The following is a 27484-nucleotide window of genomic DNA, read 5'->3' on the forward strand; positions in this document are numbered from 1 at the left end:
CGGCCTGGGACTGCGCTCGCCCGGCATGTGGTGCTGGGCTCCGCCAGGCGCAGCGCCGCGGCGCGCCCGTGTACCCCCCGGGGCAGAGCTGCCCGTCCTGCCTCCCTGGGGTCATGCCTGAAGGAGCGAGGCTGCACCCCAGGAGGGGGCTTCCTGTCGCCCTTGGCAGCAGCACTTCTCTCCTCTGCTCGCTGCCTCCTTGAGTGGGCGACCCCGCGCCGCCACGGCGCGGCAGCACCGTGAGCGGGTTGCAGTGGGTCTGCCGCCAGAAAAGGCATCGAGGAGCCTGGAGGTGAAGAGATGCGTGTGGTAGCAAGATGTTTGCTGTAGGACGTGGCCCAAATCCTCTTCCTCAGGATGCCCCAGCGCTCTGTGGCTGTGCCGCCCCAYGCTGCCAGCCCTGGCCTTGCTGCAGCTGGAGGAGGCTCAAGGAGCAGGGCTGGTTGCTGCTAAGGCTGCAGCTGCCAAGCTGTTGAGGGCAATGCCCTTTTATCCCTCCTGCTGCAGGCCTCATCCTATTACAGACTGCTCCTTGCCCTGCCTGGCCCCCTGAGCCTCCTCTAGAYGCCTTGGTCTGCTGCAGCCCAGGCTGGAGCAGTCTGTGGAGGCAGAGGGCAGGCAGCAACCATACTGCAGCATCTGTGACCTGAGTAAAGGGCAAAAGAAGAAGATGTGGCCTATGTATGCCTCTTCCAGTGTATCTGTGAAGTTCCCTGTTCCTTCGTGTTGCAGAATAGAGACGGGCATACAAATGAAGTAACTTATATCAGGTGATGCAGTGAAAAAACAACAGATTCAAGCTGAGTCTTTACAGTCTGACTTGAAGACTCTTSTAGATCACACTGTCTTCGCTTTTAAACTACTTGAGCAAGAGCCTCCTTTTTGCATCTAAACTTATTTGACCCTGTACACAGGTCTCCTTTTTAAAAAAGTACCCTCACACATGCAGAATTTTAAAGACAGGCTCCAATGTGTAGATAAGGAAAGGAAAAAAAAACCCTCTACCTGTAATATCTGAATATTTATCTCCATGTGTGTATAGGAGCTTCAGTGTTGTTTACTTTTATCTAAACAGTGGTACTGAAAAATCTTTAATTTTAGCTAAGCTGTCACGTGTTATGCTAAACACCTTATAAACATTTGGATATAATTTTGAATGGTTTTAACTGGAATGAGTATACAGATAACTGCACCCTAGAAATTAGTAAGTGACTAAGGGAGAATCATTGTTCCCTCTAATCTTGATGTCTGCCAGTCACGTCTCTTTATTCAACATCACATTTTTTTCTGGTACAGATAGAATATTCATTTTTCCGTTAGTTCAACATATGTTGATAACTACTGTTGTGGTCTCGAGGRTGAAGCATGTTCAACACAACGCAGTTCTGAAATGTGGTAATAATCAGAGTGAAAGTATTTTCTAACAGTGCAAAGGTGTTATGAAAAATAGAATTGATACTGAATAGAAAGGAGGGAGGAAATGTAATTATTTTTTGACATTTATGACCTTTATCAGGTTCTTTGGATGAAGCAAAATATTAGGTTGATTTCTATTTTACCTTACCAATTCTATGATTCTRTGATCTTTCAGAAGTCACCACAGTGACAGTAGCTAATGTGGGTGCCTCTGCAGACAATGTTTTCACTACATCTGTGGCAAATGCAGCTTCGATTTCAGGACATGTGCTGGTAAGTCTGTCCTTTCAGTTGAAGGCCTTAGAACATACATTTTTTTAGTATAAGTGAAGATCTTGGTTTGTGTTCAAGCTGTAGTAAAGTCAAAGATGTCTCTTCATTGCAGTATGAAGGTATTTATCCACAAAACCGTCAGTAGTTGCACATACAGGTTTTTCTAACACTTTGAATGTTTTACTTTACCTTTCCACCCCCATAGACCCACTCTGTAATTGCACGAATGAAATGTATAACCTTTGAGTTTGGTTGGCTGAAATCACCAAAACTAACCTAATAAATGCCATGCCGATTAGTGGTTTAGGATACCTTTGAGAAGATTTTGAGAAATACTAAAATACATTCATATTTTAATTCTATCAGTTAAAACTCTTTATTTCTTCTATAGTCTGGGAGAACGGCCCTCCAAATTGGGGACAGCTTGAATACTGAAAAAGCCACTCTCATAGTGGTTCACACAGATGGCAGCATTGTAGAAACCACAGGGTTGAAGGGGCCATCAGCACCTCTCACACCAGGTATAAGGCAATCTGTTTTTGAAGTGTCATTGTCCTGAAGGGTTCGCTTTCTCTTYGCCTTGATCATATTCCTGGGAATAGAAAATATTGTGCATAATATTTTGAAATTGCATTTTACGGACCATTTGTCCCTTCTTGACGTGGTGCTTTTGTATTTCCTGGGAGTAGGAGAAAAATATTTACTCTTTTTTCTATCAGAAATATATTTCACTTTCTCATTTGCTATAACTCTTGTAAATATGCTTTTTGAAAAATCTTAGACTCCTGCTGGGCTGTCACAAACCTTTCTACATGTGTCACATCCCTAGGCAGATTGATCATTATAGTTTTGATAATGAAAATCAGAATCTCCTAATTCCCCACATGGGTTCTTTTTAAAGGCTCTTTGAACATGGTTGTGTCTCTGTTTGGGCCTTTTGCTGATATTTAAGGGTCATTATAGCTCAAATCCTTATTGCTAGGATCTGCTTGGCAGTTTCCTTTCTGCCCACAAGATGGCACAACAACTTTTTAGCAGTCAGTTACATTAGAGTAGCATTCTCTGTAAAAGTGTAAGATCCAGCCAGCTGCTTTAAACCAGTGCAGGTTACAACCTGTGCAGTTAATGTGCTGTTTCCTAACATGCAGTTTACTTTATTTTCAGACACTTTTGTAGTGTTATATTGCATCAAGACTTCTTGAGCCTGGCAGATCAGATTCACGGACATCTGTTCCAAATTACATTATTTATGGTGCACGATGTAACTTGTGTTGCTGTGGACAGGTGTCAGCTGCTTGAATTAATCACATGACATTTTTGGCCTAGCCAAGCTGAAAGTCTAAATGTATAATCAGCGTGCCTTCGGTTGCTGTCACCTTTCTTTTCTTTTCTCAAAGGACCGCAGTCTCCTCCCACTCCTTTAACATCTGCCCAAGAAAAAACTGGAACCAAGTATAACTGGGACCCATCTGTGTATGACAATGAACTCCCAGTGAGGTGTCGGAATATCAGTGGGATTCTGTATAAAAACAGACTCGGCTCAGGTAAAAATGACCACCTTGCATGAAAAAGTGCGATGATTCCTTCAGTTGATGCACTCTTCTTTTAATCAGGCTACTTTTAAGAATCTATCATGAAGAAAAAAAGGACAGACTAATCTATTTGGGTATTGTTGTTCTCCTGCGTTTTACCTTCTTGTTTCCTTGCTCTTTCTTTGGAGGCTTTGTGACTTTTTTCTTAAATTTGTGAAGATGCAGGCTGTACAGTAAGTCTTCCTGATAATAGGCTGACTGTTTTGAAGTTCTTTTTGTGGACCTCTTAGAAATAGACTTGTGTCTCTATAAAGGTCTGTAGGATCCCTACTGGACTGGAAGGTAGATAGCCTGTGCCTTAATAGGGTTTGTTTGTTGTCTTAGCCCCTCTTCTTCTCTTTGTATCTCTGTGGGAATGCTGAAGAAATAGCAGCAGAAATTGTCAGCATGTCTGAGCACACAGCATAGCATTTGGTTCATGCACAGTTTTCTTCACAATCAGAAGAATTAGAAATTTAAGTGAAAATTAAGGAAGAAATTAAATTCATGATSTTTATCCATTCATCCTTCCTGTGGATGAGTTAGTTTTTCTAGCCTGTTGACATATTAGTAAGACCTTAAGTTGGAACTTGCTAAACATGCACAGTGATTGTAACAGCCAACATAATAAACAGTGTGGTTATCCTAAAACAATGACAAGTAGCAGAATGGCTTTATTGGTAGTTGCTTTGGATTAACTGCTGTTTTGTCCAGCAGCTTCAGTATATACATCTTTAGGGAAGTGACAGAATAATTCTTAACCTCTATTACCAATTCTTTTCTTCTAACTTAATTCAGGAGGCCGTGGTAGATGCATTAAGCAAGGGGATAACTGGTACAGCCCCACTGAATTTGAAGCCATGGCAGGACGAGCCAGCAGCAAAGACTGGAAAAGGAGCATCCGCTATGCTGGGAGGCCGTTGCAGTGCCTTATTCACGTAAGGTTAAGTTTGTCTCCTGCTTTCTGCGGGAAGGGGCGGGTAGCAACAGGGTAGAATCTGTCTAGCACTGCAGCTAAATCCACATGTGCTGCCTCTGCAGAGTAATGTGTGATGGTACAGTGGGGCAGTTTGATTTGATTGAGAGTCAGTGATGTAAGAGGAATTTTTCTAGATTTTTTTTTAAATAGCATGTTACAAAATTTACTTGTACTTGAAAAAGGTTACAGTTTATGCAGGAGCAAGTCCAGCCTTCAGCTTTGTATGGCAGCCTATGAGACTGTAATTCAATAACCTGATCCTCTTAATTGTGTTTACTTACAAATATATTCTTCACTTGCACCATTTCTTGAATATTACTTTGACTCCTTTATTTCCCGTGGTGTTCAGGAACCTGGTAGAGAATATGGCATTGCCAATAGATTGACAGTTGATTTATAGTGGGCAAAGCTTCTTAAAATCTCAAAAAAATCACATGTTCTTGCTTTCTGATTTTAAAATTGTTTGTTCTTCCTTCTCTCTCCTCTGCTCTACTCATCCCATCACTATACTTTCTGTTACTGTATAAAGTTCCTAGCGGGGAATAGATATATCTCATTGGCAGCTATCTGAATTTTTTAGTAGAATACAGTCATGCTTGCCGCGTTTTGGTGATTGCTAATCACCATTGCTCTAATGCTGAATTTATAATCTTCCTATTTCAGGATGGGATTTTAAATCCTCACGCTGCCTCTTGTACTTGTGCTGCCTGCTGTGATGACATGACCTTGGTGAGTTGTAGGTTTACATCCATTAGTTTTAAAAACAATTAATCAGTCAAGCTGCCCAGCCATCTATGAGCAGATCATGAGTCTCCCAGAAATGCTCACAACTACTATAGTTGCAGTGTATTTTGTCTGTGCTGCACAAAGAAAGAAAATAAGGAAAGAACTGTCTGCTAGTGCTATTGCATAGGCAGCCTTCAGTGTTTGTAACAGCCCATTGGTGAAACTGGGTGATTCTGATTGCTGCTTTTTTTCCTTTTTTCCCCTTTTATTTGAATAAAATGCCACAAATAGCCATAGCTATTTGTGATTTTTTTTGACTCAAATTCTACAAATATTTTGAACTGGAAAAGAACAAATTTATATAAGAATATACTTCCATATTTTCATATTCAAAAATGAGGTTAAAGTCCTGAAATCAGAAATGTTTAGCTTAACCTGAAGTAGTGTTTTATGGTCCTTYTCTACTGTGAACTGGATGACTTGTCTAGATCTGAAACTAATTGCTTCTTGTCCTCCCTTCACTCCTGTTATCTTTTCTGCCACCATCTTGGCTAGTAGACAATTATTTGCGCAGTTCTACTCCTTAAAATAATAGTGGGAAGAGGCAGCACTTGTGCCTTTTTAATTGGAGGGAGCTGAGTGTTTGAACTGGGGATGACTGTGTTTATAAGAATGTATTCAGATAAATGCACAAATAATTTTAGAATACTCTGCTTGCTGAGGTGAGTGACATCCATTTCAAATATCTTTAAAGCTGACACTGCAGGGACTCCATCAGGAGTTAACTGTTAATCATTACAAGATGTACAATATGTAATGTTAATCATTACAGTACGTCTTAAAGACTGTAAAACCTTTTTTTTTAATGGCATTCTTTTGGTTTGGAGCTGCAGTTTAAAGGGCTTTTTGGTCAACTGTTGCAAATCAGTCATTCCATTGGAATAGCTGCTGCTTCACACTACTCTCAGCTGCATCTGGAAAGACTGGAGTAGACCCATAGGCCCAAAGAAGTGCTTCTGCTAATGTCTGTTTTATGTCTTTTTGTGTAGAGTGGCCCTGTACGACTCTTTGTACCATACAAAAGGCGGAAAAAAGAAAATGAAATGCCTGCAACTCCAGTGAAAAAGGATTGCCCCAAAAATATAACCCTGCTCCCTGCTACAGCTGCTACTACATGTAGGTTTTCTCCTGGTAAAAACTGCTTCTCTTTTTTGAGGAAGAATTGTCAAACTAGATATTTTATATGTATCAGTGGCCCAAGGAATCAGCCAACTGAGAAAAATTGCTTGTTTTCATGGCCATTCCTTTTCACTGAGTAGCTTTATTGGCTCACTCTCTTTAGCCAGTTTCACTTCCCATTTTTAGAAACTAGCATGGTGTTGCCACCATCTGGATTGCAAATAGGAGTGCAACTGTARGTTTATTATCTGTCTTCAGGAGACTAGTTTTTAAGCATCTTAACATACTTTTCCAGTGAATATTAGGTTTCACATCTTGCTCTGAGAGAGGTCTGGATTATCTTTCCCCCTCTTTCCCCCTTTACCTGATCTTTCAGCCTGGCAATGCAGGGGAAGATTTGAAGTCCTAGCCTTTATCCATAGTGTCTTTTTGGTATGTCTTTCATGAGTGACATTTGGGAACTTTACCTCTGTTTAAATTAGGTTGAGGAGAAGGCTAGCACCTTTCTGCTCTGCAGCAAATCCTCATTCCTTAATGTTTTTGATTGTCAAGCCATCTATGTGAAAACAGAAATTAATTTACAAATTAGTCCATCTCACCTGTTCCCGGTCACATTCGTATGTCCTCTTGGTCTTATCAACTAACATCATCGGGACAGTAACATTATAAAATAAATTGAGGAGGAAGCAACAAAAAGAATATAGGGAGCCAAAGAGCCAAAAGTAGGATTAGATTATTAGCAACACCAGGAAGGGAAATATACAATGATTCCGTAGAGCTTTTATTTATTTATTTATTTTTCTTCCCTAAGAGGTGTTTAATCTGAATCAATTCCTTAATTTTAGTTACTTGGAGGTTGCATGTGTGCCCATGCTGGTAGGGGAGGGAGCAGGCCTGCTTCTTTTGGTAGCCATCCCATCTTTCACCAGTCATGGAACTATAGCCACAAAGTCTGAAACACAAATTGTTTGTAAAAGATCCCTCTAACTGAACAGTGTACCACAGAATCAGCCTATTACCAATTAATGGTGACAGATAATTAGTGTTGTTTAAAAATGGTTTTAAATATTTTGAAGCCATTCTGGTATGTTCATCCAAAAGGATTTTGTGATTTGTTCCTTCCATTGGCCAAGAATGTGGCAGTCCAGTTAAATTAGTCCAGCTAGCCAAACTGCCATAGAATTAGTTGTATTCTTAGGTTTTGTATGTTGTTTTAAGTAGAAAGAATCAATCTTGCTAAAGTTATAATAAATTAGGATCAGCCAGAAACTGGTGGGCTTTGTAGGCCCATTGGATTTTTTATGATGGGTGTTACATTATTGCTTTCAGGGAATAAACAAGAGGTCTGCAGAAGGCAAGCAGTGCCTTCCTAAATGGACTTTTATTCCTATTTTCAATTTTATGAGTATCCAGATTTGGATAGCACAGGTCATTTGCTGATCTGTGAATTCTGTGACCTAGGATGATTCAAAACAGGGTTATCAACAGTTAAGCAACCAAGGCCTCAGAGCTGAGTGTTAATTATGAAAGTACTTCTACTATTTTCAGTCACCGTGACTCCTTCTGGACAGATCACTACCTCCGGTGCTCTGACCTTTGATCGTTCATCGACGGTGGAAGCGACAGCAATTATCTCGGAAAGTCCGTCCCAGGGTGACGTTTTCACTGGAGCTACTGGTAAGCTTTTGGGCATGTGTTTGCTTCACACTTTGAGACCATTGCTAAAAGAAGAAATGTTTGGAATGCTGAGGAAGAATTTGTTTCTTGAGAGATTATACAGAGGCTGTACATAATCCACTCTCCTTTCTTTGAAATGATTTCAGCGGCTTGAATGAATTTCACAAAAGAAGTTAAAAGTTTCTCCAGGTGCTGCAGCTGCTGATGCATACTTTTGCTGGTTTCTGTGGCTTTGTGGTCATTTCTATCATTTTTTCACTCCTTTCTGGTCCTGAAATACCAGAGAGAGTTGAGCATTGAAACTGTATGAAAAATGCTGTCAAATGCCCCAAATAAATCAAACAAAACATAAACGCTCCTCTTCTGTTCTTTAACCTTAATTCATATATTACTTCTAGTGATACTTGATACAGCAGTGCCCAGCCTTCCCACAGCTGCTTGTCAGCATCAGCTGAGATCACTGCTTCTTCAGGTCATGGTTCATCCAGCTTATTTCAACTTCATCAGTCTGAAGATCACACCAGCCTTTTGTCTGGCARATGATGCAAGTTTATGAGCTCTTCTGAAGAGGCTGATCAGCAGCTAAAGGAAATAACCTCCTCTGAGAATCATAATTTGGAGTCGTCAGTGCAAATATAGAGGCTTGAAAGGGGGAAGCAGGCAGTAATCTTTGCAAAAGCCTTTAAAAGTGAAAACAGAGAGAGATGAAATCACCATGCAAGGTTGCCTTGCTTGCTAACTGTGTAAAATCACACCACTGTTTCTCATTTGCGACCCATGGAATTTTCACAGAGTTTARGAACTTTATATATAAACATAAAAATTATGGATGAAAGAAGCCTAACAATTATCTGAAAACTGTGGTATATGATGGTTTAAAATGCTATTGTTCTTCTGCAGTTCAGGATACCAATGTCCAGCAGCCCTGCCGGGTCAGTCACCCAGAACCTCACTACCCAAGTTACCAGGACAACTGTCAGATTTCACCTTTTCCTGAAGCTGCCCTGCCAACGTCTCATCCAAAAATTGGTATGTTTTATATCTATAATGTTAAGATCCAGTTAGCAATGCCTGAATTTACCTCATACTCTTTTCTTCTTTCTGAGCAGAGGTAAACATTGAGACAGGAAAATAAATTTTATTTTGTTTTGCTTAACAGTTGTGCAGGTTTTAAGATTTGGACAAACTCTTCTGCTCTTTGTGAAAGGTTTTTCACTCTGATCTTGAGAACTTTGATTTCTTGTTTTTTTACCAGAGGAGATGGTGTGATTCTGTTTTGTGTATCTTATTTGCAGTCCCCTGCCTTTCATAAGGCTTCAAGGCTGTTGTCATCACTTGGATGCTGTGGCTAAATATTCAGTGTTTGATCTGAGGAGAGCATCCCCTTCCTTAGAGATAAAATCAGATCACAGAAGCTTTTCTAAAAGTTCCCACATCTCTTTATGAATCCATTGATACTCTCTTGCTGGAGGCAGTTTCAGGCAGGTATGGTGTGCTAGTTTCATGCCTGAAGTCAGTTTTTCTTCCCTTAAGACTGACATTTGTGCTGGAATGACAGTTATTTTTTAACAAGTGCCAATATGAGTCTGTCCTGCTGTGGTCAGATAGACTCTCGAGAAAAAAGGAAAAGATACGAAAGATGGCAAATGCAAATCAGCCATTTTAGTGTTTGATAGAGCGGGTTAAATTGATTATCAAATATATCTTCAAATGAAATTGCATTACATGAACTTAATGCTCTTTCATTTGTAGGACTGACTTATAAATTAAGTGAATTACAACAGCAATTTGTTGTTGCATGTACTGATAAAAACTGAAAGTGTTGAAGAAACTGGAATTGCAAACATAGGAGTGTTCTTGCTTTCTAAGTTTTGACTGAGCCTGGACAAGAGATACAGTAGGGAATAATCTGATACTGGCTGGTTGGTGTATTAAGTGATATAAAGGCCTTCTACTTCTCTAATTTCTATAATTCTGTAAAGTTACTTGCGTACTTATTCATTGATGGCACTGACACCGAGGAGCTGTAAGACAGGCAGATTTTGATCCTTATTACTGTTTTTTCGGACATCAAGAAGAGGTCATGTAAATATAGTATTCATTTGGTCAGTTCAGAAGGCTTTCATTTTTAAAGCACTCCTTCCCTTCTGGCCTTTTATTTACTTACTTATTTGTGCTTTTATAAGGCAAACTGAGGTAGACGCTGTGAATTGAAGATTAGATGGCTGCCACGCAATGAATTATCTTAATATTTGCCCTTGTTGTTTTGACAGAGACTGAGCTTTAGCACAGTATGATGTATATCTCTAGGAGTGAAGAGTGATTTGGAAGCCTCTGTTCTGTGACTTTGGTGTATAGACTGTGATGCAGCATGTGGAAGTGCTTTCAGTGGAGTGCTAGGACTGACACTCTGACGCTTTGTAAGGCTCTGAGATTTTTTTATCAAATGTAAGGATTACTTAGCTAGTTAGTTGTATACCTTGTCCTACTTTTGCAATGTATTCTGTTTTCAGTTCATTTCTCTTAACCTCTGAATACTTGCTGGTGTTTTACATTTACTTTTTGTCCTGTAAGTCAGAGCAATACAGCGCATTCCTAATCTGTCCAGAATGACGTCTGGGTGATGTTTTTAAGTCTCTTTTCCGTAGTCAAATCTTGATGCTATTAATTAAATATTGATTTTTTTTTAAACCAGGAAGGCAAAGGTCATTGTTTTATCTTGACTGATATACCTATGCTAAACGGGTATATCAGAGAAACAGAGAAATCGGAAGTAATTCCCATTAGATAGTACTGTCAAATGTCAGGCTGTACTGAAAAGGTGATGGTGGAAATGGTTCTTCTGCAAACAGTTATTGATAAAAGACAAGTTTATCTCCTGCTCATATATATCTAAGTAGAGATAATTCTATGCCAGTCACGTGCAGATGGACTGAAATTACTATTTTAATTAAGGGGTTTTGATTGTAAAAATGTCAGTCTGTCTGATGAACTTGAAATGCTATCTGTCAGAAAAGGTCAAATATGTAATACACAGTGACCTAGAATACAGTATTTTTTGAGAATTTCCAAGCTTTTTGATACCTGTTCCCTTTATCAAATCAGTGCTCTATTCTTTCAGCTTCTGCTGCTTGCGTGAAGAACTACCAGGTATGATTTGAAAAAGATTGAAGTGTCAATTTAGAATATATTCAGTGTTCAATGCACTGGAAGCCCTTTGCAAGAATTTCTGTTTGTCTACAGGTGCTTTACTAAGGAGAGCCTCTTTGAGAGTGGAACTGCAGCCTGGTTCAGGAAACCATGTTGGCTATTCCTGTTCAGACAGTGTTTACATTTCAGTTTTAAATATCATTTCAAGTATAGCCCGGAAGATGTTTTCCTGAATCTATCGTTCTGAGTTTCTTTAACTAGTTTGTGCAGTCTGCTATTCTATGTCCTTGTCCCACAGTGAAAGAGGTTTGAGAGACTGGCTTTGGTCTTTCTGGAGCCACCTTAAGAAGACTGGCCTGACTAGAAAGCCATTTTTATGAATATCTGTAATCCAAAATGGATTATGATGAGAGATTGCTAATAAAGTGAGCTAGAATTAAGTGCCTTCAGGCAGTCCAACCTCTGTACTTTTTTCAAGAACTTCCTGCTTATTAAATTTATTTTCTTAACTCTGATTTTGAGAAAAAAAAAATCTGGCTTCAATAACTTTACTTTTCAATGGAATATTTAATAGTTAGTTTAATAGTTACTACCCTACCGCGACAGCTATGCTACCTACAGTTGTCTCCAGGGCACAAAACTGCATTCCTTGCCATGTGGCTGATGCTCAGAGAGATAGTCTTATCAAGGGCTCTGTGAGAGGATGTTGTTAACAGCAAGCAGGCATTATCTTCAGTAGCACCAACAGTGCAGGAGCTGGCAGAGACTGTGCCAGGCGGTGGCTGGAGGGGTAGCGAAATACATCTAAAAGGAGGGCAGACAATGGAGGGATGTGAACACAATTTGAACGGCTCCACCGCTTCTTGTGTTTTATCTCCCACTACGTTCAAAGTTTCTCTGTGGGCAACAGCATCTATCAATTTGAATGATTCTGCATTTATCACATAAACATGTCATTCTCAATTAAAAGTTCAAGGAACGCTAATTGGTTTTTGATGCCTTGAGTACTAAAAGCTTGTCCCTTGACAATGCCAGACTATCCAGGAAAGTATGTGTTTTCTCAGCCTGCAGTACATACTCATTTTCCTGTGTGGTGAATCATTTTGAAGCTCCTACCTAAACATGCATAGAACATTCCTGAAATAGACTATTGGTAGCTTTTTCAACCAAAAAGGCTACATAGACTTGAAGATAATGCTAGCTTTTTTTGTTTGGTTGGTTTTTGTTTTGGTAAACAGTATAGTTGGGAATTTTGAGGTCAGCTGTTGGTAGATGTGAATGTCTTAAGCTTAATTTTGTAGCAGGTAGTATGTACTTATAGCTRAAGTTAGAAGTGAATTTTGGAAAAATAAGGCCAGCAAGGCCRGATAATATTTGTTCTTGGAAATACTGCCTGAGGTGAGTGTGCACTGTGTATTGTTGGGTTTCTAGAGCTAGATTTTGTTTTCCATACTGTGGCCTTCCGGTGTGTATGCAAACTTACAGTTATGGCTAGTGTTATGAAAAGTAAGTGTTTCAGAGACGCAGTAACTGCTGTTTTTTCTGAAACATTTGCAAAGGTAGGTCTAAGATAAGTATTGTTGATTTTCTAGGATTTGTATGTTTTTTTTTTTTTTCCTAGTGTAGGCTTTGGAAAAGGAAAGACTACAGAGCCACAGTAATTGGGAGGTTTGGGGGTAAGTTCAAAGAAGACATTGTTGGGTGACTAGGGTAGGACTTTCCACTTCTTTGTTCTGGTGGCTTCCTAGTTAATATATTTAAACCTGCAGTTCCTGTCAGGGTTATGGTTAGTATTTGAAAAGATAAAGGCTGCAACATCTCAATTGATTTGGTTTTGTTCTTTTAATATCTCTTGGAGTATGTTTAGGAGAAGTATTGCTGGGTTTCTCTGCTTTCGTATTTTGTTTCATCCTTGTGGTCTTCTGGTTTATAGAAAAGTTAAGTGCTGTAGCTGGATTGTGGAGGAAGTGGTTCCAGCAAGAAATTAACTCTTTTTTTTTTTTTTTTTTTAACTGTCCAACAAAGCGAATGTCTGTGGATGTTAATGTCTTATGATAAAATTTCCATCTAAACTGTGTATGTTCACTCCTATTCTTGGGAGTTGGAAAGGAGAAGTTTCAGAGGTGCAATGAATATCGCTGTTTGTAAAATCCAGATTGGTACATTTGAAATAGATACAGATACCTGTGAAAGTCTAAAAACCTTTTGATGTTTGAGTGTGGTGTGTGTGTGTTTATGCTTATAGTTTGTTCTGTGTTTAGAATTCAAGATGATGGGGTCCAAAGAAATAGCAATTGTTAGGGTTTCTGTAGGGGACTTCCCAACAAGTGTTTCTGGAAAGTGTGTTTGTCATATGTTTATTTTTGAGGTGATAATAACTGTCTTGTTTATATTCCAGTCTTGATTTGGGGTTACTGTTAAGACCAGAATTCTATAGGGAAACACCGGGAGCATAGTGTGGATTGGTGCCTGTTTTTTGTAGTTTTGCAACCTGAGAGTTGATACCTGTGTAGTGATGTCAGGAGAGTTTCAGGCTGAAGAGTGTTAAAAAAATGGTTGTTTGAGGCCAATGGTAGGGTTCAGAATTAAGATAGTGGATGCTACAGATCTAAGTTTGCTGTTGTATTCTGTCTTCTAGTTTGATATATGGAGTAATTAAATAGGTATATAAGCTAAGAAAGAGCTGGGAATATGAGATTACTCCAGATTTCAAAAATATTATGCACTTGATATTTTAGGTCACTGAAGGATTTATTATAATCTTATTTTAWTGATAGTTAAGGGAAACATAGGTGGAACATCATGATGATAGTGGCAGACAGGTTGTTGGGGGTCTTATTTTCACTACATAATTGTGCCTCTCTGCAGCAGTGTTAGAAGATGTTAAATTCTTCCTAGAGTGAACAATAGGGTTAGGATACATGTTCTTCAGTCCTCTGGATTTGAWGTCAACCCCCAAGCTAACTCTGCACAACTCTGATTCGTGGAAGGTAGGTCTGTTTAGCTGAAACTTAGTTGGACTGGAAGTTTTGGTAGAGCTTATAAACAGAAGCACTTTATGGAAATGGAATGCTCTAATTCTATATATTTTATTTTGCTTTCTTTATATTCAGTGCTGACCTCACTCCCTGCCCTGGCGGTGCCCCCCACTACCCCTACCAAAGCCATATCCCCTTCGGTGGTGAATGGGCTGGAAGTGACCGAGCAGCGAAGCTGGCTGTACTTGGAAGAGATGGTTAATTCATTGCTCAACACAGCCCAGCAGCTGAAGACTCTCATTGAACAGGCTAAACAGGCCAGCTCCTCCTTCCGCGAGGCTGCTGTCACGCAGGCGAAAATTCAAGCTGATGTGGAGAGGAAAGAGGTAATGATGCCAGAGGAGGTGAGATGACTCAGCCAAGGCCATCTTTTTGGCTGAATGATGAGCAGAGCAGTACCTTGCTGGTTTTCACTGGATATAACTGTGGTAGCCCTTAGAAATTGTTTCTTACTTCCTTGATAGCAGTATTACCTAGAGAAATCAGTTACTCATGTCATGAGGAAAGGAGTAGGGCATTCTGGGATTCCAAGAGCTGAGGGTAGGAGGCTAGTCATATAAACTTGTTCCATGTTGAGTCCTGAGCTCTTGCATCAGGCATCCATAAATTTCTGAGACATGGACATTGAATTCTTATGAACCCTGGTACAGGGAAGATCCTGAGTGTTCAGCCATGTGGCAATGCTTTCTTCATGTCAAGTGAGCAAGGCTATCAGAGGCTTCTGACTGCCTGAAGAGGTACAGGAATGAAAAAAAAGCAAGCTGTGGAGTTTATGGGGAAAATAAGCGGTAATATTTTGAGCTGTCTTACTGAGCATTGCACAAGCTGACCTCACATGAGTCCTGTAGACTGTAAGGCAGGCTGCAATGACAAGGACTACAAGAATATTCCCTGCAGGCTAGTACGCAGGGGCCCTTCTTTCCTCTGCAAGAGATCATCTACAAAGATTGCCCTGTTCTACCTGCCCTTTTTCTTTTTTTTCCCCTTTAAATTCATGCATGGTAGGGACCCTGGATTCTTCTTTACACCATTTCATGCCTGCACTCTGAATCCAGCTCCATGTGCTGCTGAATGCATTCCCCTTCTCCTGCAGATCCACAGCTRCTGGTGTGGACATGAGGGAGAAAGAGAGGACAGTTTTACTGTGAATTTGTTCCATTGTCAATAGCTGATGAACTCTCTTCTGTTACACCACGCTATCTGCTGTTGCCACTGGCATTATTGCTAACGTCAGCTTTCCGCTGAATTCATAGGCATGAGTGTGCAGCAAGAGACCTTGAAGAAATGTGTGTGGGAAGACTTTGCTGAGAGCTGAGAACCCCTATGACAGTCCTTGCAGCGTCTTTGATATTCTTTGCCGCGTTGTCTCTGCTAAACTCTTCTGTACGCTGCATCCTTGATGTGCAGGTGTGTGATTTGTTGAGAGTCTAATTCTTCCCTGCCTTTCACCTGGGCAGAATGAGTATTCATACTGCTATCCAGTTTTGGACCATCTGCTGCTAAAAAGCTGTGTAGAGCATGGGACACTGAAAAATTGGAAGCTTTGACATAGTTTATAGCTGAAAATCTGACTTCGTTTAACTTCACTCTCTGCTTCCTTTTCCAGTTTGTATATATGCCCTTCTGTTTATTCTTACAGTGGCTTCTGCAACAGCTGTTCAGTGTCCATTCCCCCTCTGATCCAAATCCAACTGAGGCAGAGCATACTTACTCATAGTTTCTTCTTGTCCCAGGAATGGGAGTTAAAATCACTTCTGTGTACTGATTAAACTACTGGCTGGCTTTTCAAGGCAAAGATGAGCATGTGTTTGTTTCCAGAGGAGGTCCTTTTCTCAGTAACTTTTGAATCCCCAGCTAAACAATTTATGCCTCTTAACATTCCTATTTTGTAATGGGTTCCTCGACAGCTTGGTATTTTGATAAACGTTCTTTCTGATGGTAGTGTTTTTTGTATCCAAATAACAATTCTCAAGCATGCTGATTTGCGTCAGCATCCGAAATCATGGTATACTGAAGGTAGCTATTTCCCAATATTGTCCAGTGAAAATTTCATTTTTGGAAAAACCTCTGGGTTTCTGGGTGCAGGACTGGCAGTTGAAGTAACTGTAATAAATGTCAAATAATTGGCTGTCTGCTTTTGTGTTGTTCAAAGGTACTTTTCTGATTTCATGAACATTTCCCTGATTTGTAGCACAAGTCTCTTTCCCACCATAAGTTTTTCTCTGTTCATAACTGCTTTTTTGACACTTAAGGTACATGAGAAGAGGGAATAGGAGTAAACCTACCTTTTTTGTTGATGATTTTTGCTGAATCAGTTTAATACAAAGGAAATAGGTACTTTATCAGTATTTTGTATGTGTTATGCTCACAGAACTTTCAAGGGCTAATGAACAGGTGAAGCCCACCTGCTGCCTTTTTTCTTTGCATTAACAGGGACAGTGGATGCAGCAGTGTGGACACTTCCATGTAGGAGTACTACCAATTTGCAGAATTTCTGTGTGGCAGTATGTTCCTACATATTTAGAAATGAAAGATTATTTCATTATGTCAGAGCTGCAAAGCAAAGGCCGTACAAAAGATTAAATTATAATAGAGTTGTAGATTCAGCTCTTCCTGGAAGAATGGCTTAATACATAGAAGGATTAAAGAAATCTGTTAGCAGGAGCAGGCTAATTCCCAACTGCATTGCCATGTCTGTAAATAACAGGTATCTTAACTTCCTACAGTGGTGCGTAACTATTTGCCAGTTCAGCACCCTGTTGCATGAACTAGTGTTCAAGCATTTTTGCTCTAGTAACTGCCAGCTCTGGCCTTGTTCATCTGGTATCCCTGATAGAGGGATAGCTGGAAAGAGGCAGATAGCCTGTAACTTCTAACAGAAGAGCAAGGCAAAGAGATTGGGTCAGCAATGTCTTTACCTGCCCTTCAGAGAGGGTCTGAAGCAGTACCAAGTTTAAGCAGAGTAGAGAACAAGTGGCAAGAAGAACAAACAAACAGGAAAACTTCCTCATGTGCGACTTCTGTCTTAGTCTTCCTAGAAAACAATAAATTAAGAAGCATTAATTATATGCCTTATTGTATGTTGTGTATCACTTTTTACATTGCATTTCACTTACTTTATTATATTTACTATTTAAAGAGCTTTGGAACTCATTCAGCATGACAAATGAAGCAAACTGCTTCCATATAGCAGCAATTTGATTGTCTTAGCTTTAAATACAAGAAATGGTACTCTATACTGAGCAGTGCCACGTGCTTGTGGGATCTACAGAACTCCTAACTATGAGAAGCAGACTTACTTCTAGTTTTCTTAGAGCAGGGGAAGAATTTGTGAAGACTGTAAGCTTATATTTGTTGTGTATGAAGTCAAAGAGCACAGACATCACTGTTATATTTCTGGTCACACTTGCTAATGGTATTTTCTGGGACTATTCAGTGGAGCCTGAGGRATATATTATTCCTTTCATCTATATAAATTTTGAAAGTGGAAAYGCCAACATTAGAAGGGATTTGGCAGGAAGGAGATTTGCTAAAAGGAGCAAATAAAAACCGTAATGAGCACAATRTAAGTTGGAAGCRTCTACAGTCAGGTTTCTTGCTTAAGGTGSTATGTCTAATACGAATTTTGCAGGAAGATTGGATCCCTTACTGCAGTCCCAAACAYGTGGCAATACCTGGATACGAAGTAGTCAAAATTAACAGGATGACTGAATCGGAAGACATTTAGAAAGAATTTAGAAAGAAAAAATAGRCATTGAGCTATACAGTACTGAATATAAATGTATGTCTTCATATATAATTAGAGAAAATATTGCAAAATATATCTGTCTTTCGTTCTGCTCTTATGTCTGGTATGAAGTTTTTGTTCACTCTGCTCACTATTAGTATGATGAATGTTACAGTCATGTAATACTCTGTGTTAGGGTCTTGTGATATCCTTAGCTAGCCTGAAGAAACTGAGTGTCAAAATTCCAGCAGTGGAACTGAAGGCTTCACCAACATTGTTTTCTCACAYGTAATTTTGTGATCTGGAAGTCCTCAAATGCACTCTGTTACCRTCTTGTCCTTTTAGTTTCTATGTATTTGTTTACGGCTTTGCCGCAGGTTACTTATGTGCCCTTGGGTAAGTCCTTGGCCTCTCTGGGTCTCAGAGCCTGCTGTTTAGAATAACGCTTCCTTCACAGAAGGCATGTATACCATTGTGCAAAGTGGTAGGATATCTGGGTAAAAAGGCTTTGTAAAAATATAAAATGTCAACAATATAAGTCCTTAAAATAAGGACAGCTTGTAAAACTAAAAATTATAATTCCAATATTTATGAAAATAATCTGTTTTTCAATAATTAGTTTTGAAACAGAATTGTTCCTAGATTCCAAGGCAGAGGTTGAAAATAACTTTTCTGTTTTGTTACTGTATGCARTGAGAGCTCCTTAATTAAAAAGCAGAGCCCTTGTAATTCCAGATATGAAGATGAACCTATTTAAAAAACTTAGTGGCCATCAGCTATGTGCTTTTTTATATATAAACAATAGGCACATGTGCAGCTGGTGCTCCGCCCAGATACAGCTTTCTGCTTGCAGAGATACCAAGTATAAGTTATATCTGCATTACATAAAAGTCTCAGGAAGTGATAACACTGAAAAAAGACTGAACCATAAACCCTGCAGTTCAGAGTTTGTACTAACTTTTTTAAATGAATCATGCTTCTTACAGAAAATATCAAAATATTTGTAAGCTTTTTTGGTGTTTTTCTTTGAATATAATTGCTTTCTCAGAATTTAATTCAGCTGTTCATAGAAAGTTTTCTGCTAGCCTCATTAAATAACTTGAGAATGAGTATATCTGATCCTTTGTTATTGTCTCAATTTTGGTTTTCCTTTATTTTTTGATTAAAAAAAAATTATGGAGAGGGTGAGCAGATCAACAAAGTCTCAGTGCCTCTTACAAGAGATATTTGACCACTTTGCAGGATTGGCCCAAAAGGGATGAATTAAAGACCATACTTTACACACAAGTTTATGTGCTTTGAAAATGTAATTTTTTTGAGAGTGCATTAAGCCATCATTTATATCAGATGAACTTTAAGAGGGGAAAAATATGTAAACTCACCAAATCCTGTGCAAGAAAATGCTGCTGGAAGATAATAAAGATGTGCAGGAAATGTGTTAAACAGTGTTCCTGTATAAATTAAAAATAATCGGTGTTGAATTCTGACAGTTTTTTAAAATTGAAATAGTCCTCTTTCTTTAATGTGGTGGTATCTACAGGGCCCTGTCCATTTGAAAACAAGGTGGAAGATTTAACAGCTGGACCGTCTGAATTCTTTGTTAGAAAGATTTAAACAATTCAGGGCTAGAGAGTATGAAATTAATCTAAAAAGGGTTAGGCATTTATGAAATGTGGCTCTAGTAGGCAAATAACAGATTATACTCTCAAAGTATAACCAGTGAAACCAGTTGAGAATGGGATGTTGGCAAGATAGTTTCTGCAGATTTTTTCATGAGAGATCTGGATATGTCTGGCTTGATCCTTCCTCTTATAACACCTTTCCCTTCTCCTTACTTTCCCTTCTCCTTACTTTCCCTTCTCCTTACTTTCTGAATGCCTTGAATTCTTCACATCTTGCATAAGCAGAGGACTCACTGCTCAGATGGATAAAAAGAAGATAGAAGAAGGTTGAGTAAATGTTTAGTTTCCACCAGACATTTCAAGGATTGAGAACAGAGACAGAGGAGTTATTTTGGCTCATACAAGGATAGCAGATGGTTGAACTTCCTCTTGATCTCTTTCTTGTTAGAAATCTCTGAAGAAAACAAGATTAGCCACATTTATAGAGGTTTAAGTGGATTCTGATGATGGAAAGAGTTTCAGTTCTGGAACTATTGCACTTTCTCAGAACTGAAATGTGTGTTCCATGACATGCACGTGGCTTTGCACAGGCTATTGCAGTGAGGACTTTACTAGCAGGGTATATGTATGCAGTGATTTTCTAGTTGTCTTTAAGTGCCATCTTACCTCATGTTTTGGCATCCATATTTCTACCTTCCTCACAAAAAGAAGCTTAGAAACATTGTGTAGATTTCCTAGACTATTTCTATCCAGTTCTGTAGGTGTGGGTTGTTTGTCTTTTACTTGCTAATGAAAAGCTCATTTCAGCCTTTCCTGAAGATTTTGCTATTTGATCCCAAACCAATTCTCTGCCTAGGTGCAGAGAAGTGACTAGTAGAGTGGCAGAGGGCAGGTGCTACAGCACAAAGCATTGAGTCCCAGCTTCTCTTCAGATGCTCACTAACAGTAATATTCTCTGAAGAATCATGGTCATTTTCTCCTAACACATAAGATGATTGATTCTTCTGCCAGAAGCCACATCTCAAGCTTGCAGGTATATATTCCTGTCTTAATGAGAATGCTTTCGGCTTGAACAAGATTTTGGTTTTTAAAGAGTGGCATCAAAATAGTAATTTTGAAATTCCAATAYACATGATATACACTTAATTTTTACCTATTCAATATATGAAGAGCTGAGGATGCAGTGTGTGTGTGTTCAGTGTTGCTAATTAGTCTGGTCTTGCCTATTAGGCTAATAATGGCAGAAGAAGACCATACCTCTTGTATACAGCAGGAGTATTCCCTGCCTTGTCCTTCATCTCCCTAGAGAGTTTTTTAATTTGACTTTGTGTCATGGTAACATAATGATTTTGAAGGTTGTGATTTCACAGGAGAATAAATAATACTGTGATGTCAGGTCATAGAGATGCTCTGAAATTAAGCCTTTAATCTGCTTGTATGTTGGGTCATACTCTTGGGTAAACCTATTTTGCCTGAACGTGTGGATTGTTTTTTGTTTGTTTGTTTTCCTTTTTAACTGTTCCCAGTGGAATTTAAATCAGGGTTGGTATGTAATAAAATTGGGAACCGTTTTGAATTCCTTTGTTCTATGATTCTTGTTTCTCAGCAGAGTTGGCTGTTGAGCATAGTARTACAACGGAGGGAGGAGTAATACAATAGACTTGATTGGACTCATGAACTTGTTTGAAGTAAATGTGCAACACATCTGAGGTGTGAACTGATACAGACTTAGTTACTGTCCAGTAATAAACTGGAGGCAAATTCACATCTTCCTGAAACAGAATCCCAGTTATGGCTTATCTCGAAAGACTGCTGATTTTCCAGCCCCACTGAAKTTGCCTGTTTTAATTGTGAAGATTGAGCATAAATCCGTAGGGGCTCTGTGCTCAGAAGAGAGGACYTGGACAGATTGATTGACTGATTGTCAGTATTTCTGCTCCAGAGCAAACTAAGTTCCTTCAGCTTTAAAATTCACCTTCAGAGGACTGTTTAGTGTATGCATTTATCCTTTCATTAAAAGGAAGAATAATGGTTATGGTTGATGCTGTCTTTAAAAACTCTTGGGTATGTTAATTTTGTCCTTCTGTTACCTAATCCAATCCCATGTCTGTTGGGTTGTTCCATCCCTCCAGGCTCCCTTTTGYCTTTAATGGGTTGGATCACTAGACTTGAACCAAAGTGGCCCAAAAAGGTGGCACTTCAGCCCTATGGAATTTTGCTCCAGTTTTCTTTGCTAACTTCTCAGTCCCTCGTATGTGGRGTGAAGTCCTCTTGTACACAATTAAACCGCCTGTTTAGAGAATAGAGTACTTAGCCAGATGGAGTGGTTTTTGAGTGAATGGTGCACTTAACTGATGGTTTGTTGTGTTGCTTCTTTACAGTGGACCATATTCTTGCAGGCTTCTTTATCTGTCTCCAAATAATGGCATAGTGTCTCTTTGTTGTAAGGGAGCTCAGTGGTTCACAGAGTCACAGAATGGCTGAGGTTGGAAGAGACCTCTGGAGATCATCAGTCCAACCCCCCTGCTGAAGCAGGGTCACCTGGAGCACATTGCACAGGATCGCATCTGGGTGGGTTTTGAATATCTCTAGAGAAGAAGACTCCACAACCTCTCTGAGCAGGCTGTTCCAGTGCTCAGTCACCCTCACAGTAAAGACATCTTTCCTCATATTCAGATGAAACTTCTTGTGTTGCAGTTTGTGCCCATTGGCTCTTGTCCTTGTTCCTTCCATTGCTCTTCTATTTATAGTTTTGGGCTTGACAGAAGCAGGCTSTGCAGCAGGATCCTCAATATAGTTCATCCTTTTCAATTCCTGATGTCATATGCTGGCTATGAAATAACAAGTCTGGTGTATTGTTTCATTGCAGCAGTATCAGAACCAGTTATTTCAACAGTCAGAAGATGTAGAYGGGAAAACAGAAATCATCATCAAGGTAAGCTGAGGATGTCTCATTTTAGGAAGAGTCCTTTRGGATATCTTGTTCTTTGTTTTATTCCAATTAAAGATAAAAAGTTTTCTATTATTATTACGAAAATCAAGTATTTTATATCTGGCCTTGTCTTCTAGCAGAGGTCTAAGCTCTCCCTTGCTGTACTAATGCTCTGTTCTAGCAAAGTGTCACCTCTTCATGTTGTATTCCGTGTTTCACATCCCTACATGTTTTCACAATCCTTTATCTCATCTGGCCAGATTAATCAATCTGAGTCCTTTYGGAGTCATGGTGTTGCAGCTTTAACTGATGTGTATCACTAAGGTATGATAGAATACTCTGTTCCTTTTTGTTTTGTAACTAGTTGTCAAAGCTGCATGGTCTCCTCTGGCTTTCAGAATGGGAATACAAGTTAAGCTTCTAATTCAGGACACATGATTTAAGACCTTATATCTTTATGCCTTATTCAATAGTCCTTTCTAAGATCTCTGTGTACAAATGCACATACTGTGTATTTTCAACATTTTGTAATACTGTGCAAAATGGACAGACTAGTATCTTTATGGGACAGATTTTGCAGTTTGGAGCAAGTTTAAGCCTCCTTTTTGTGGCCTGAGTTTTTGGTTGTACATTAGAAATCAGAAATATAGTTCAGTTATACCAACTATTAACTTTACGTACAGTGATATGATACGAGCACATGGTGTGATTAATTCAGTGTTAATCAGGGCATTGATTTTTAGATTGGTTGTGTTCAAAAGAAAGAGGGAGCCAGTGGARCTAAATATTGCCTGTGTTACATGCCATGCTAACAGTACCTTCACAGGCAAGAAATGCTTCCTATCATGGCCTCACACTGCTTTGACTTGCTAATGTTTTGTCAGTAATTTAATGAGTTGGAAATGCTCTGTAAAGTGTTTATTCCTGTGATAGYTCAGTGTCATTTCCACCTAAACATACAGGTTTCATTGATACAAGATTGAAGTGCTAGACACAAAAACATCCTTTAAAAACCAACTGTGATTTGTTACCCCATAATCCATCGGTTCCATCTTGTCTTAYTTCTAGGGCTAAGTCCTGTGCTTTTGTTAGAGTCTTTTTAATTTTACTTCTCTGATTTCTATTTCTCAATTAGCATACTTCTTATGTAATCATACTGCTTACTAGCAAAGGAAGCCTGTTTTGCCTGTAGGTTTTAAGGATTAGAGCCCTTCTCCCTCTCAAAAAATAGGGAGAGGTAAAATTGAAGGGTACCACCCTCATGATCACTCTTGTTGTCCCTCCCTGGACCCTGTTCTCAGATATATTTAGGATTGTAAAATGCTGAAAAGACCTGAAAAGACCAAACAAATATATCTTTTAAATTTTTGAGTTAAAYGAAGAGTTCAGGTATGGATTGCCTACATACAGCCTATACACTGCTGTCTGTTTGGAATACACCTGCATTTGGTTATGACTGACTCCTGCTGAAGTGTATATTAAGCTGGGAGTGGCTGACACAAAGTGTYTGTGTGGAGGGAGGCATCTATATTTCACTGTGGACAGATTTCCATGACAACCCACTGATTTTGAAGGGCTTCTTGCATTCCAGAACGGAAAACAAAGGTACATTTCTTTTTCCAAAGTGATCCCAGCTGAAATGGCAAGGAGAGTGGAGGTATGAAAGTGTGCTCAGAAGCCACTGTGCCTGTTTGCTTTTTGTTCATGTGTTGAGGATTTATTGGCAAACAGGGACTCAGTGGGCTGCAGTCCCTCAGCTTTTATCTTCACACCACTGTCAAGTAGATTTCCAGTTATATGCTGCAGAAAAACTCAAAGCAGTTCTGCCAGTCTGTTCAGTCTGTCTGCCTTTGCCACTAATCCTGCATTACATCACATTATAGGACCTCTGTTACTCTTTAATGATCTCCCTGTTGTTCTCATCTCTGACATGATCACTTTGCCTTTCATTTTCACAGCAGTCCTGTGTGAACTGTGGTCGTGAGGCAACGAACGAGTGCACAGGATGCCATAAAGTCAACTACTGCTCCACTTTCTGTCAGCGGAAGGTAAAAGAATATTCGTAAATTGCTGATTCAGTTGTCCAAAGAGTGTTGTGTGAACGTGGGGAAAGCCACACCTGTAGTATGCTAACTAATGTTGTGATTAGAACAGCAAGAGGAGTGGGCTGCAAAACCTGTCACATAATGCAGGTAGTCAGACCATAAATCTTGCATGAGTCAACAGCCTCAGTTTTGCTCAGCACCCTGAACATGCCCTGTCAATGGAGRCTGGAGAAGAAGCAATAAGGAGCAATAAAAGTCAATTGTGTAGCAGCGCATGAGGGAAGCTATGAGAGCTCTGTTGGTCCTACTGTTTGTATTGTATATTGTTCATCAGTGACAAGTGTCAGGGAGCAGCACGGGCAGGAAAGGGAGACCAGAGTCACAGCAAGGCAATTAGAGGCCAAAGGTGCTGTCCCACTGTACCTAAGCACAGCCAACAGAGCAGATCTTGATAATAGTAATCGGAGTCCCCCGAGAGTCAGGGATCTCCAGGCTAGATTGGAGTGAGGAGACAGCTCTGCTGGTTGTGGTCAGGGTCTAGATCAAGAGAGTACCTGGTCAGGGTGAGAACCTAAGCTTAAAAGCAGTTCCCTAGTGAAGGAGTGGGGAAGCACTGGCAGAAGATCCTTTCAGCTCTTTCTCAAACGGCTCTTACCAGAGGGTTGGCTTTGTGCAGCCAAACTCCTGCAGTGGAAGAAATGTGCTCTGGGCCCTCACAGCAAGCTCCACTTGGACAATAGTAACTTTTACTATCTCCCAATTGCTAAGGGAAACCTCTCTGCTATGGTGTGAGAAAACTGTAATGTTGTGCTTAATCTTGCTCCAGCAGTGTGGTACACCTGTAAACTGGTAAAGTTTATTTCTGATCACATTTGATGATGTGACCTCATACCTGTTCATGGCAACAGGAAGGGAATGTCTTTRAAATACACATTCTTAGAGGTGATGCAAAAATTTAATAAAACTAGAAATGAGAGTCAGTTAGACAGGAGCACTTTTTTTTAACCCTTTCCTAACACTTCCTGCTAAATTAAATACTCCTCAATACATATGGTCCTGCCATGTCACAGATATTCTGTGCTTTATATTATTTGTGATGCTACAGACATTGACTGTGGAGTGAATTAGGTAAACTGAGACAGCCTAAAGGATTTTGAAAGAGGGAGATGGAAACAGGTATGTTAACAGGTAAAAATACCTGTTACCTGGAGGAAATTGCTGTGCTTCATGTTTCCCACAGGTTCTTCACAAAGGCACTTGGCACCTCTTGCTTTAGAGGCAAGGATAATTTAGTTTAGCAGAGGTTATGATTTTGCAGTTTGTCCAAGTTCAGTGTTAATCAGCTGAAGCCAGGTGTATTAAGTAATTGATGAATTTCGACTGCTCCCTGTAATAAATTGTAATGATGAGTTGTCCACTTGTGCAGCAAAAAGATTAAAATTTCCAAAGAATAAATCTTAAGAAATCTASCTATTCTCTCCCCAAAGGTCTCAGGGTCAGTAGTTCTACGATGTTGTTCTGTTAGTACAAAACATACGGGGAAATGGTGTTGAGTAGTGAGATTTTGCCTTTTTTACTAGGCAACTCTTCAGTTCTAGGATAACATCTCCCTGTGCTCATAGCTAGAGCTCTGCAAAATAATGTGGTGGGCTAGYTTGAACCACTTATCAATACTGAATCCTTGAGACTCCTCCTGTATTTATGTTCTAAAATCTGTGACCTCTGATCTGAGCAAGTTAGTTACATCAGTATTTGCTTTGCTCATACTAGTGTGTAAAGAAAGAATATATCGGGAGGTAATAGTAATATACTATGAATTRTATTCCTTTCCTTTACAGTTACTGAAATAAGACAGCATGTATGATGCTAGAGATATTTTGAGCTGTCTTTCAGGAGTGGATTTAAATTAAGTTCTTACTCCGCTTTATTTGAATTTTTCAAGCTCTAGCTGACATTGATGCGCTGAATCAATTTCTAGCCTAGGAACCAGCATTCAGCTATGCTTGTTTCCTCCTCTAGTATTGACCCCAGTAGGTTCTTCCTTCTTTCTTATCTGTAGTTAGTCTTGTTTGGCAGAGCACTAGAGAGACTTGCTGCAAACCATCTGTGCTAGAGAAAGCAGTTCTCAACTACAGCTTGTTGGGTTGAGTGTGCTTTTGCAGGTTGTATGGTTTCCTTGGGCCAGTTTTTCTCCATGACCTTTTCATTTCCACTTCCTTTGCAGGACTGGAAGGATCACCAGCATATGTGTGGTCAGTCAGCCACGGTGACAGTGCAAGCAGATGAGGTGCAYGTCACAGACAGTGTAATGGAGAAAGTCACGGTCTGAACAAACCTACCTCTTTACATTTTCCAAGAACAATGTAGTGTGGCCGGCTGGATCGGCAAGACAAATGTGAATGGTCTGTCATTTAGGAACCAGACTCTTCTCACTAGCAAACTTGTTTTTGAAAGACTTTTCAATACTGCAACGGCATTCAACTACTTCCAAACCTATTCCTAAAGTCTGAATAATGCAGAGATGAGATAACCTGATCTGGGAAAACAAAAAACAAAAAAACCCCACAGCTATCTGTAGTCAAACAGCTGGGAGCCACCTTCAGTTTAAGGAAGCTTTGTTCTTGCCAAACTGAAATCTCCACCATGTGGATTACAGTGATATCATCTCTCTTGAGATGGATCTAAAGCAGTTGCTGCAGTGAGATTTGCCAGTGTGTCCTTTTCCCTGTGCCTCCTTACCTCTCATATGAAAAAAGGAGTGATCCTTCATTCAATTTATTTAATTGCCTTGAAAAAGACAGTATAAACTCTAATTTGCCATTGGAAGGATTTTTTTTTCCTGTGTTCCATCTGTGCTGGGCAAATTTGGAACACATTGGAGCTTCTGCACTTGAATATACATGAAAAATAATGTGTTGTTAAATAAAATGCAGTGAGAACATGAGCGCGCCCTACTGTACTATTTAATTCCCACTGCAGCACTTTAATCTATTAATAAATGCAGAAAGTCTGAGCAAACTGGGCTGTTAGGAGTTGGTAGGACTAGAATGCAGCTGTTGTTACAGGACAGTACATACACCTGTGTGTGTTTCTCTTCGTCTTCATATAGAAAGATAGTTTTGATGTAGATTTTTCAGCATGAGAGGTGA

The 27484-nt window shown here is 39.6% G+C and overlaps 1 protein-coding gene across 1 annotated transcript in view; it reads left to right on the plus strand.

Annotated features, from left to right (window-relative positions):
* The window catches only part of DEAF1 (DEAF1 transcription factor), a 27824-nt gene extending 545 nt beyond the window's left edge, over window positions 1-27279 (plus strand). The window contains exons 2-13 of the mRNA XM_085307336.1: window positions 1583-1689; window positions 2081-2210; window positions 3087-3233; window positions 4059-4198; window positions 4903-4968; window positions 6015-6141; window positions 7693-7821; window positions 8722-8850; window positions 14085-14335; window positions 22228-22293; window positions 24249-24338; window positions 26560-27279. Of these exons, the coding sequence (XP_085163462.1) occupies window positions 1583-1689; window positions 2081-2210; window positions 3087-3233; window positions 4059-4198; window positions 4903-4968; window positions 6015-6141; window positions 7693-7821; window positions 8722-8850; window positions 14085-14335; window positions 22228-22293; window positions 24249-24338; window positions 26560-26664 (1487 nt within the window). The 3' untranslated portion in view covers window positions 26665-27279. The remainder of the gene's footprint in view (window positions 1-1582; window positions 1690-2080; window positions 2211-3086; window positions 3234-4058; window positions 4199-4902; window positions 4969-6014; window positions 6142-7692; window positions 7822-8721; window positions 8851-14084; window positions 14336-22227; window positions 22294-24248; window positions 24339-26559) is intronic.
* Window positions 27280-27484: the final 205 nt, after the last annotated feature.

Source organism: Rhea americana, unplaced genomic scaffold (assembly GCF_003343005.1).
Source record: "Rhea americana isolate MKP2758 unplaced genomic scaffold, rheAme1 scaffold_257, whole genome shotgun sequence".
In the NCBI taxonomy this organism is placed as follows: Eukaryota; Metazoa; Chordata; class Aves; order Rheiformes; family Rheidae; genus Rhea; species Rhea americana.